Here is a 12,184-nt window from a genome sequence, read left to right as displayed (position 1 = left end):
GTCATAAAAAGTCATATCAAAGTATATTTAAAAAATATAAAGTCATAGTATAGTATTTTGAAAAAAATCATGAGTAAAAAAGTCTTTAAAAAATAAAATACATAATAAAGTATTTTAATACTGAATTCATAGTTTAGAATTGCCAAAAGATTCATAGTGTAATATGTCGAAAACAGTCATAGTATAGCATGCACAAAAAAATGTCACAGTATAGTTATCTAATCTGAAGTTAGACAAATTGTCTCATGAATGTGATTTGAAGTTAGCTCATGCGATTTTGAAGGGCTTTAATTTAATAAATAAAAATAAAAATATCAGTAAAAATGTCATTGGATAGTATACCATGAAAACATTAGAAAGCCTGTTGTAGTCATTGTAGAAGGCACAGATGTAAAAAAAAAATCATATTTTAATATGTCGAAAAATAGTCATAGCATGTTGAAACAAAAAAAAGTCAAAGTGTAGCATGTCGAACAAAGTCATAGTATAGTATGTAATTTTTTTTTTCAAAAAGTCAGAGTATAGCATCTAGAAATAGTCATATTATAGTATGTCGAAAAAATAAAAAATCATAGTATAGTATCTCCTAAAAAGTGGAAAAAAAAGTAATTGTATAGCATGTTGAAAAAAGTGACAAAAAAAAGTCAGAGTAAAGTATTTCGAAAAAAGTACAAACATATCATAATATGTCAAAAAAGGTAACATTATAGAATGTTGAAAACAGTAATAAAAAAGTCAGTATGTTGAAAAAAAAAGTGATTGTACAGTATGTTGAAAAAAGTGACAAAATAAAGTCATAGTATAGTATGCCGTCAAAAGTAAAAAAAAGTCATATTATGAATTCATAGTTTAGAATTTTGAAAAAAGTAAAACAAGTCAGTGTAATATGTTGAGAACAGTCATAGTACAGTATTAAAAAAAGTCAAAATAAAGTATGTCTCAAAAATGTCACAGTATAGTATGTCAAAAAAGTAAAAGAATAAGTCATAGTAACAAAAAGTCATAGTGTAGTATGTCAAAAAAGTAAAAGAATAAGTCATAGTAACAAAAAGTCATAGTGTAGTATGTCGAAAACAGTCATAGTACAGTGTTAAAAAAAGTCAAAAACAGTCATAGTATAGCCTTTCGAAAACAGTCATAGTATAGCATGTCGAAAAAATTTAAAAACGGTCATAGTATAGCATGTCAAAAAAAGTCAAAAAACAGTCATAGTATATTATGTCGAAAACAGTCATAGTATAGCATGTCGAAAACAGTCATAGTATATTATGTTATGTTCGAAAACAGTCATAGTCGAAAAAAATCGAAAACGGTCATAGTATAGCCTGTCGAAAAAAGTGAAAAACGGTCATAGTATAGCATGTCGAAAACAGTCATAGTATATTATGTCAAAAACAGTCATAGTATAGTATGTCGAAAACAGTCATATTATAGTGTGTTGAAAAAAAGTCATAGTATAGTATAGTATAGTAGAATGTGATGCAAATTCCCATGTCGTCCTTCTCTTCTCTCCACAGACGAGTGCAGAGCAATATTGAGGATGAAGGAGTTCCTCAGCTCCTCAGGAGGAGCCTCATGTGATGCTTTCAGGAATCAGCCCTTCTTGCTGTTGTTAGAGCCCCCAGACTGAGGAACGCTCTACCTATCAGACTGTTGTTTGCATTTTTTTCTATTGTTGTATCTGTTGTTGTTTTATTTCTGAAACAGACTTCGTTACCTTGTTAAAAAAAATGCTATATAAATAAAGTTCATTATTTATTCTCATTGTTACAACCTGAACTCCCCACTGACATCAGGACAGAAACTCAACACATTTTTGCTTTAACAATTAATGTAGGAGTAAACTACAAACACCGGTGAGCATCGCTTTAACAAATAACCAATCAGAGAGTTATAGAGTAGAAATGAAAGGCTAAATTAGAAGTTGAGCTTTGCAGAGCCTGCTGGAAAAATTCACCGATTTGATTCAGTTCACTTTTTGACAAACTTTGAACCGATCCAGTCAAGTAGTAAGAATAAATGCATTTTTTTATTCAGAGGATAAATTACATGTTTTTGGAATTTTGTTTAAGTCAGGGACAGCTACAAGCTGGACTTCTGCACTGGCCCAAACATTTAAATTTTAAATGAGACGTAATTCTTTCTCACTTTTAACTTGATGGTGGGTGATGGGAACCAATGGCTGAGAGGTTAAAGAGAAAGTCCGTGGTTAAATCCAAGAACAGGACATGGATGTGAAACTCAGGGTTGAAGTCCTACCGGATCAATCATTTAAGCTTTCAGGATATCTGTTGTCATTCATCAACTATGAACACCGTATTTCTGACCTGAGATGTGACTCAGCACAACAGAAGTCTGAAGTGAAACATCAAATCCCAGCATCGTGGAACAGAAACCCTCTGAACCCTCTGAGTACATTCATACATCAGAAGATCATTGACGAAGTGAAGACACTCGGTTCTCCTCGGTTTTGGTTTCTGAACACTGCACTCATCTGAGGAGAAAAGAAGAGAAGGACGACGTAGGACTTTGCATCACATCAACATGCGCCTATTACTACTATAACTACTACAAAAACATCAAGTACAACTGCAAAATAATGAGGGCCAATTTAGGGCATATTTACATATATACTATTTACTTTTTTATGACATACTATATATTGAATTTGTATGGCATACTATGCTTCCTGAAAAAAAAGAATCAAAGTATCAGGACAATATTTGTCTTACTGCTGTTTCCTCACTCTGAGTTCATTCAGCATCCTCTGCTTGTCTCTGCTTGTCTTACATTTTTAGACTCTTTTCAGAGGCGGCTGAGCTGCTTCTGATTATCCTCCCTGTGGTTCTCCAGCTGCTCCTCCAGCGTTTTCTGGAGGATGGAAATGCAAAAAAATAAAAAACATATAGCAGACATACAATCATTCAAACAGGTCATGTCATTTGACTGTGGCAGTTTCCAGCTGTGTACCTGGTCTCTATCTCATCTGCTGCTCCTCCTCCAACACCTGGTGTCTCTGAGAACCAACAAAGAAGACAAACAAGCTCCTTATATGGGCTGTAACTTCATCTTCAGGGATTCTGAAGTTCTGGACATCAGAGACAATGATACTCTCAAGTGTAAAGTGTAACGCACACTGAGATGTCTGAAAGTCCTCTTCTATTACAGACCATGTCCTAAATACACATTATTTTATACATTATTGTGCATTCACATAAGCTGTTGCATGTAAATATCCTCATAATTCCCTGCTTCATTCATTAATGTTGCATTAACACCTTCTACTGGAGAGTGTTGTTTGTGAATATTGTGTGACTCACAACGGCGCAGTAAATCACTCTCATAGAGATCCACACAAAGCCGTTGAGTCACAAATAAATTGACGATTCGTAAATGAATTTAAGGATTTTAAAAGTTATTAAGACATACAAATGGAGATGTTTTCGTAAAAATAGACCATGACTGTTGCTGGTGTTCATTTACAAATGTTAATACGTGTGTTATGAATTGGTCACAGATAAAGATTTACAGAAACAAATCACTCTGCATCCTTTTACACTTTGGTTTCTAAAAAATAGCGTGTTACTTAGTATGCAGATTTTATTTTACCTATGAAAAGAGCCATGCTAGCTGTGACCCCAATGCGTCCAGTCTTTATGCTAAGCTATGCTATGCTAAGCTAAGCGCTTCATATAGCTTACAGACATGTCTGCGAGTGGTATTGATCTTCTCATCCGACTCTCCGCATTAGAGCGAATAAGTGGATTTATTTATTAACGTGTTTAACTTGAAACTGGCAAGTAAATGTTCTACCATTCTGTAGCTGACTGCTTCTGCTCTTTATGTCATCAGAACTCAACTCTGATGAGTAAGAAACACAGCTACTGGGTGAAAAATAGGTCATATAATCTCATTTTTAGCAACACCCTTTTCTCATGGTATCGTCATGGTATCGTCATGTGTACTTGTTTTATGTAATAACAGGCTCTCCTATTTGTGCCGCATGTTATAAATAATTTGATCTCAGGCTTTTGTCTTCTTTAAAAGCGTCTCAGTCACAGAGCCAGCAGCTCTCTAGGCCTAAGCCTCGCCAGATGGAAGGGCAGCGGTATAAGCCTGCAGCAGACTGCAAGGATCTAGATTACCTCATGTGCAGATCTGAAATGATCCAAAAGTAATCGTTGCAAAAGCAATTAGTCATTAAGGATTGGCCAAGTAGTCTGTACTGGATATCCTCTCTGACATTAACCTAATATTACACACCAGCCCGTCAAATGAGGCCACTGATGGAACATTATGTGCATTTTTGTTATCCGGTTAAAATTCAAAACCGCATAGATATCAAGAGTGGGGAAAAAAAAAAAACAACTGATCTGAACCGTCTCACTTTGGATGCGGAGCAGATGGTTGTGATGCAAGAGCGAGATAAGGATGATGACACACAAATTAGCTGCTTGATGCAATACCGTAGGAAAACCATTTCACAGCACGAGGACAATAAAAGCTGTAATCAACATCAGAATGAGCGAATACATAAGTAGAGGGATCAGATGGAGACATGCTGTGTTGTCTGGATACAAGAACAAGCTGTGAAATTCAGCTACATCTTTCAGTCGTGGCTAGATCATTTGTTGTGGCGGGCTGAAAATGGGCACGGTGGAAACGTTCATGTGTCCATCTGAAAATCTGCCCAATTAAACCATCTGCATTTGTTCGATACCATTAGAAGAAATTACTGTATGTTTTTATAATTTGGGTAAAAACACATACGAGTTGTTCGAATTAAAGGACAGATGTTGCTCGGTCATTTTGCCAAACGTTTGGGGGTCTGAAAATGAACAAAGCACCAACAGAGTTAATGTCACTACTTTATTCACAGACAGATTTCATGATGTAATCAGCAGACAAAATATACAGATCAAAGTCGATTTTGTTTGACTAACATACCATATAATATGTTCCCTTTCAGCAGTACTGACTTTAGTCCAGTCTCTGACTCTGGACTAAGGCTTTAATCGTTAGTTTACAAAACATTCTAACAGAGCTGTTTTTTTTCCTCTTATAGATAAACACATGCAAGTGAAAACAAATTATTGAAAAAAAAAAAAAAAAGACAAGAGAAAAGCTGAGGACAAATAAGAGCACCCAAAAAAAAATAAAAGTGAATACAGATCTAATGCAACCTTCTAGGAAATGAAAAGCAGAAAAGGGAGCGAGGAAGCAACAGGCAGGCAAGAGATGCAAGCAAGCGACTAGTCATCGGCAGTTCCATGGTAACGTTGCAGAGAACAGGAGAAATTACTGAAATCTACGGATAATGTTTGCTCAGAGAAGCACGGCGTCATGCTTTGCACAGATGATTGTTGGAAACACCTCCAGGGGGGGGGGGGGGAAACAAAAACAAAAGGAACAGTCTCCATGACCACACATGGAGACAGTAACCATCAAACAAGTCCCCAGAGGAAGAGGAGAGGCGTTGAAATTATTATTGGCTGAAGGAGTTTTGCTACATGGAAAATCCTGTGATAGAACCAGCTGTTAAGTATTGCGTCACACTTCAGGGTAAATAGAACCAAAAGGGAATTAGAAAGAAGAAAAAAAAAAAAAAAAACAACAACAACAGGTAAAACCTTTTACAACATCAAACCAAAAAAAAAAAAAATCACAAGCTAAGAGTAACTGAGATTAACGGGAGGATGCTACAGCGGCTGAGGCGATGACCGGAGGTGTGCCTTTGAGTGCGTGTGGATGACACGGACGACCGCCGCGCTTCACGCTTCGTCACAGATAACGGTCTCCACCACGAACGTGTTCTCGAAGTGACGGATGTGGTGGCAGTCCTTTGCCTCGCGCTTGTTGATGCCTGAGAGAGGGCGAGACACACGAGAAGGGGACCGGTGATGTGACGTGATCTGACCGCAACGTTTTGTGAAAAACACAACAAAAGTTCCTTCTATTGACCCCCCAACTTACGTCTGCGGGTGACGCGGCGGTTCAGGCGGTACGTGTCCTTCTCGTTGCACAGGCGATAAATGAAGGGCCCCAGCTGACGCATGTTGTGCACCTTGCCGGTCACCACCATCTCTTCATGGATGATGTAGGTCTGAGGCAAGTATGTTCCCTTCTGCAAGCGACAGAGGTACAACAACAACAATGTCACAGGGATAACAGAAACACTAAAAAGGGGCTGAATAGTCCCAACATTGGTTGTCTGCACACTCACACGTTTTGAGAAAATAACTCGACAGCGCTGACCTTTAAAGGAACGGAGAGCTGAAGAGCACAAAATGGAGGGAGCGATGGCGACTAATTAGCCGTGTCTGTCCGTCCACGTTTATTAAAAGCTTCCTCTGTCACCATATAAACTGCTCCACAAAAGAATTTTAGTCTTTAGAATCTGACAGCTAGGTTTAAAAGGTTTTGATTCATTTTTATGGTTGTTACTGTATTGTTTCATTTCCTGTTTTTAGGTCATTTAAAGAAGCTAGCTAGCTTGGAAGCTGTTAGCTCGCTAACTACGGTAGTTAACCAACTAGCCTTGCTAGCTACATCATAAAGCCTCCTGCGCTGGCTGTTTCTGATGAATTTCACTGTGTCACTTTCTGCTGTCAGAGCTCAGTTTTTGTTTGTTACATTCATATAACTGTATTTAATAAGTTAAATGTGAACATTTGTACCGATTCATAGCATCTTGGGAAGAGCGAAGGCGTAACGTGAAGCCATTTCTTTTCTGGACATTAAAGAGAAAATGGTGCTCGTGAAGACGTTGAGGTGTCTGAGATGCATTGGTGTTACCTTCACGTTGATAAGGAGCTCCAGAAGGTTGCGTGGAGGCATCACAATGGTGGTGTTGAGCTCGATAACGTAGCACTTGTCCAGAGCAATGTCATGGTAGGCAGTAAGTCCCTGGAAAAATAAAACAAGTTTATTAAAGACAACATTTTAAACACTTTTATTATTTAGTTATGTGTTGGCAATTTATTTTTGTAGAATTTGACCAATGTTGGCGGTGAGGCTCTGGATCTCTGTTGATATTTTGGTCCAAACTGATATACCTCAACAAATATTGAACTGATTGCCATTGACAGATTTGTGTGGACATTCATGGTCCCTAGAGGATGAATCTGACTTTGGGTATCCACTGTGTTTTCATCTAGCGCCATCATCGGGTCAAAATATGAATTTGTGAGCATGTTAGCATGCTGATGTTAGCAAAACCACGGCTGTGTCTTAGTATGGCCTCCAAGAGCCGTTAGCATGGTTGTAGACTTTTCTTTTTTTGTATTTGTTTTAATTAAACAGCTTTTAGTTTAATGCAGTAAAGATTTAACCGTGTCCTTTGTGTGTTCTCTATTGAAGTTGTCAAAATGTGTGTGTTTGTCCTCACTCTGTGGAAGTCGTGGATTATATCAGCAGGGTCGCTGCCTCCAAAGTGAGGCACGGGCACAGTGATCTTCTCATAGTTGTCGCCCAAGTAGATGCCGACATTTTCCTCCAGCTCCTGGCGCCCACGCAGCGGAGCGTACTCCGAGTCTTCGTAAAGAATCCTGCAGTGGAACATGTTGTCCTCTGGGATCTGCACACGAACAACAATTTAGCATCTGAACCAACACACCGGCTGGAACACTCGGAAAGTCTGTGGCAAGGACATAAATAAACTACAACTAAAACAACTGTATGCCTGTTGCAGTTTACATCCATGGACGTCCAAAAATGTCCCTTCTATCCTTGCTCATGAAAGAAATCTCACATCTGATAACTGAATGGTGGTTTGAACCACAGTGGTACAGACCAATCAGCGATTGGCAGCTACAGGCGTGGATTAGGCGTGCGAGAGACAACACAGAGAGGCCGATTATTCGCCCGAAAACAACAATGGCGGCTCCTGAAGAACTTAGCGTAGACGCTGCGATAGCACCAGTTATATCAGAGTATTTCTTCATCTGAAAGAAGAGCAAAGAACGACACAGAAGGATTTTTTTTCTCGGCTCCCGTTTGGTGTCGGTAAGAGTTTTGTTTGATGAATGTTTCATCCTGCCACATATTTTTTTTTGGAAAGCCCCTTTCTCTTTTCCCATACAGTTTTCAATGACGAGTCCTCAGATGGTTCAGTGTAACAAACCATCTGTCGGGGCAGGTTATAAAACCCAAAAAGGACATTGTTTCATGTATGAATGCAGGTGCAAGGGCCAATCTGAGACACACACACACAAGAGTATGATCAGGGTCTCACATGAGGTATAAAGTAGTAGCGGTAGACATAAATGGAGGCTAGGACCAGACCGGCCATGAACACAACCAGGCCAAACGTCAGGCAGCACAGGCCATTGAGGGGAGACTTCTTGGGCCGCAGCGGCAGAACCAGCTCATCCTCATCCTGGAAAAGAAACACACACACACACACACACACACACACACACACACACACACACACACACACACACACACACACACACACACACACACACACACACACACACACACACACACAGATATTAATACTTCAAATGATTACAGAAAAAGCATTTCCAGGGAGCTTCAATCCAACATGCAGCTTACTCATCTAGATGAGCAATCTGAAAAATGACCCAAATTAACTAAGCGCTAAAATAGAAGCTCACATTAACGGCGCATTTTAAAGCAGGAGTTAGTAACACTGAGCCCGGGCCAGGAGGAAGGGATGACGGAGCTCACGGTGAAAAAAAAAAACTTTGACTGAGAGATGGTGAGTAATCTTCCCAGACGCCTCCAGTCTCGCAGTCCATCTGTTGGCAGGGTGGCACTACACACAGATAGTAGCCACTCACCGTGCGCCTTCAGAAACAAAGACTTAACGGAGAAGTGCCGTACTGCAGAACGCTGGTGGCAGGTTTAGAAACAACAATGGGTTGCTATTCTTGGAGCTGTGAAGGGGGGGGGGGAGAAAATCATTGTGTGCATGGGGAAAATCAGACCGTTAGAAACTTCAAAGAAAAGTAATGACAATCCCGTGCGAACATGTTCCATCATGTCAAAGAAAAAAAAAAAAAAAAGGGAGATGACACATGAAGAGATAGAAATCAGAGCCTTTTGTTTCACAGCGTCTTCACAGAACACGCCGTTCGTGTTGCTCGTCTCAGTTCGGCACGCTGTTCTGTGTGGAAGCGTTTCGGGAACAGAGGGTGCACGAGGACAAGGCGACAACTGTGCATGTGCTGAAGACACACACACACACACACACACACACACACACACACACACACACACACACACACACACACACACACACACACACACACACACACACACACACACACACTTCTGTGAGACTCGGTTCTTTGTGTTCTCCCACCCCACCGGGAGAGGAGATGAGAGGCTCTTTTCCACACCACGAGGCCGGTACCGTCTCCTGCTCGGTACATCTGACCAGATTTCAAAAAGTCACACACAGCCACAAATATTCACGCCAGGTGCATGCATGATGTCCCGTCTACGTCGATCTATGTTACGTCACGGCTCGTCATCTTCGGGGCTCCTTCATGCGTCTTTGTCGAGGGGGTCGAGGTCGATGCTGGGATGCTGCTATGGCAAAGTTGAGCTCATTTGGGAGCTTGTGAAACATAATCTTGCATGCGCTGCAACACATCTGCCATTTTGTCAGCCAAAAAAAAAAATCTCATGCATTTCTTGCATTCTTTCTTAGCTGGGGGGGGGGGAGTTATTCATTTAAATCTGCACTGGAGGAAAGAAATCAGAGGCTGTGACTGCCATAAAAAAAGCAGAACACCAATACAAATCCTAAATATTGATAAATTGCTTTCATCTGTGCAGCCCCTAAACAAACAGCATGCATCTGCACATTAGAGGAACTTGCTTCAAGGCTGCTTTTAATAAGCCTAGTGGCGCAGGAGGAAACCAACGCAGCGATGGCATGTTTTGTTTCCAAACCAAATGGCGATGAACGCTGTCAAAAAAAAAAAAAAAAAAAAAAAAAAAAAAAAAGAAGAGAGAAGAATCCCCTGCTGCTCAGGCTGTGCAGGTGCACGCTGACCCGCAGACCAACAAAACCACGCAGGAGAGTCAGCGGGCACAGCGGGCACCTCATTACATAAGTACTGATCAAAGACGACTATGACAAACAATATCAAATAAAGAAGAAATAACAATAAGCGGCGCGTTACTCACCATCGGATGAGGAATGAGAATTTCGGTCTTGTCGCCATCGTTCTCCTTCTCCACTTTCTGTCCCGAGACAGACTGGAAGCTGATCTTCACCATGTCTCTGTGTGTGTCTGTGTCTCTTTGTCTGTGTCTCTGTCTGTCTGTCTGTCTGTCTGCAGGTGTCCTCGCGCTTCGTCTGTCTTATGGATCGCTGGCCACCTTCCTGAAACAAAAGCCCCTCACCTCGTCGACGGGAACGTCCTCTTCTCACCGTTGCGTCTCTTGTCTGTTTTGTCCTGTTCAACCGGAAGTGTGCTGTTTTAGAGTATTTCTTTTTTTTATAATTTTCTTTTTTGTTATATTTTCACTTAAAGGACTAGTGCAGTGCTCTCTGTTTCCATTCACAAAAGAAAAACCCACAGCGCTGTTGTATCGGTTGTGTCGCTGTTTTTAATCAAACGTGACAAGGTCACCGTCCCCTCGGCTCCACGGTCACACCCACTACTTCACTGTTGTGGTTGACTCTCACCGCTCTCATGGGTGGTGTCGGGCCAGCAGGCAGCTGTTTTCAGTAAATAAAGAAATGAGCTGTATAAAAAAAAAAATACATAAATAAATAAATAACACCTGCCCAGCAACAAACAGCAGAATAGCTGCTGCTGGTCGTCCACAGGTTATTAATTAACACAGTGGAACAGTTAAGAGGCAGATACAAGGAGTGGGTGGAGACCAAACACAGAGCTAAAAGAAGAGTGGAGCAGGAAATGAAACACTTAATTGATTAAATATCTTAATTGATTTGTTGAATGGCCAAATTTGTTCCAAATAAAAATTAGTTTGTTTAACCGTTTACAAAGAAGTCATTTCAAAATAAGGGTATGATAAATTGCAGGATTATTTTTGGTCTTTAAGTACACTTAAATGACACAATCCCATGAAGCTAATGTACTGTTGGCCTATTTATGTTTCAACCGCTTGTTAAAAAAATATATACATAATTTTTGTTCCTTAATTATAACACAGTAGCTCACAATTATGACGCTCCAATCCATTTCATAATGAGGAAAACAATCTTTGATATGAAAGTCCATTGTGTAGCTAATACTTACCTACTTGTGAACATTATTTGTATGTATAATGGAGTATATTGATTTAGCGAACATGTTTGAATACTCACATCAACATAGCATGCAGATGTTCATATCCTAATGTCAACACACAAAAAAAAATTGACAACAGCATCATTTTATTCCAAATGTTTTTTTTTCTTTATTTCGATTGTAGGGCTCAGGCCTTTGACACTTCTGAAAGCACCCACACGCTCTGTGCTGACGCTGGGGTCAAAGTCAGCACGCAGCCATACAGCCAACAGTTCAAATTTGGCATTTTCAATGTTGTTAAATACTTGGAAACAAAAGAAACAATTCCAGTACAACATCTCTAGTACAGCATCATGCACAGCCAGTGAGCAACATGCATGTTCGATGCGAATGGAAGAACCGTCGTCTGCACCGACGTGGTTCCTGATTTTACATTAATTCGCGCCTCATTGCACGGACCGCGTCGGCCACATGCGCGTTTAACAGATCTATGAGGACGATCCGACATGCCCCCGAAGTACTCCGCTACCCACAATGCTTTACGCTCACAATTGTACTGGAATTATAAACCCTCTGAAGAGAAAGGAGAAGGGAGGGGAGGGGTGGGGGTAAGAATGGCGGCTGGAGTTGCCAAATGTCCTGATGAGCTCACCCCTGAATCACACTCGCTGTGGGGCCACACAGCACTCCCAGGCCACCAGCAGAGTGCTGAGAATGAGGGAATAAAACAAGTTAATGAAATTGAGGAGGAGGAGGGGGGGAGGGAGGGGGAGGGGGGGCGCTATCCTCGACTCCAGTTAGGTGATGATGATCACTCAGCACCTCACAAAGTGCACAAACACACAGGCTTTAATGTTTCAGTTAACGCTCTCCCCAATCCCCCTCCTGCCTTCTTCAGCAGTCTGAGAGAACAGATCCAGAGCTAATACCGTGACATTCCTCCG

General features: G+C 40.6%; 1 protein-coding gene across 1 annotated transcript; it reads right to left on the bottom strand.

Moving 5' to 3' along the window:
- Positions 1-4,850: 4,850 nt before the first annotated feature.
- itm2ca (integral membrane protein 2Ca) lies at positions 4,851-10,618 on the bottom strand. Its single transcript, XM_068706505.1, has 6 exons — positions 10,165-10,618; positions 8,234-8,377; positions 7,388-7,576; positions 6,796-6,906; positions 5,974-6,124; positions 4,851-5,863 (listed from the first exon to the last, which is right to left on the bottom strand). Exons 1-6 carry the CDS (start codon positions 10,255-10,257, stop codon positions 5,772-5,774), a joined length of 780 nt encoding a protein of 259 aa, XP_068562606.1. The 5' UTR covers positions 10,258-10,618; the 3' UTR covers positions 4,851-5,771.
- Positions 10,619-12,184: the final 1,566 nt, after the last annotated feature.

The sequence above is a fragment of the Cebidichthys violaceus genome, unplaced genomic scaffold (genome assembly GCF_023349555.1).
Source record: "Cebidichthys violaceus isolate CVI_PGR_0920_01 unplaced genomic scaffold, fCebVio1.0.p SCAF_1, whole genome shotgun sequence".
Classification (NCBI taxonomy): Eukaryota; Metazoa; Chordata; class Actinopteri; order Perciformes; family Stichaeidae; genus Cebidichthys; species Cebidichthys violaceus.
Note: the sequence above shows the minus strand (reverse complement) of the source record. Positions and strands in the feature narration are given on the sequence as shown.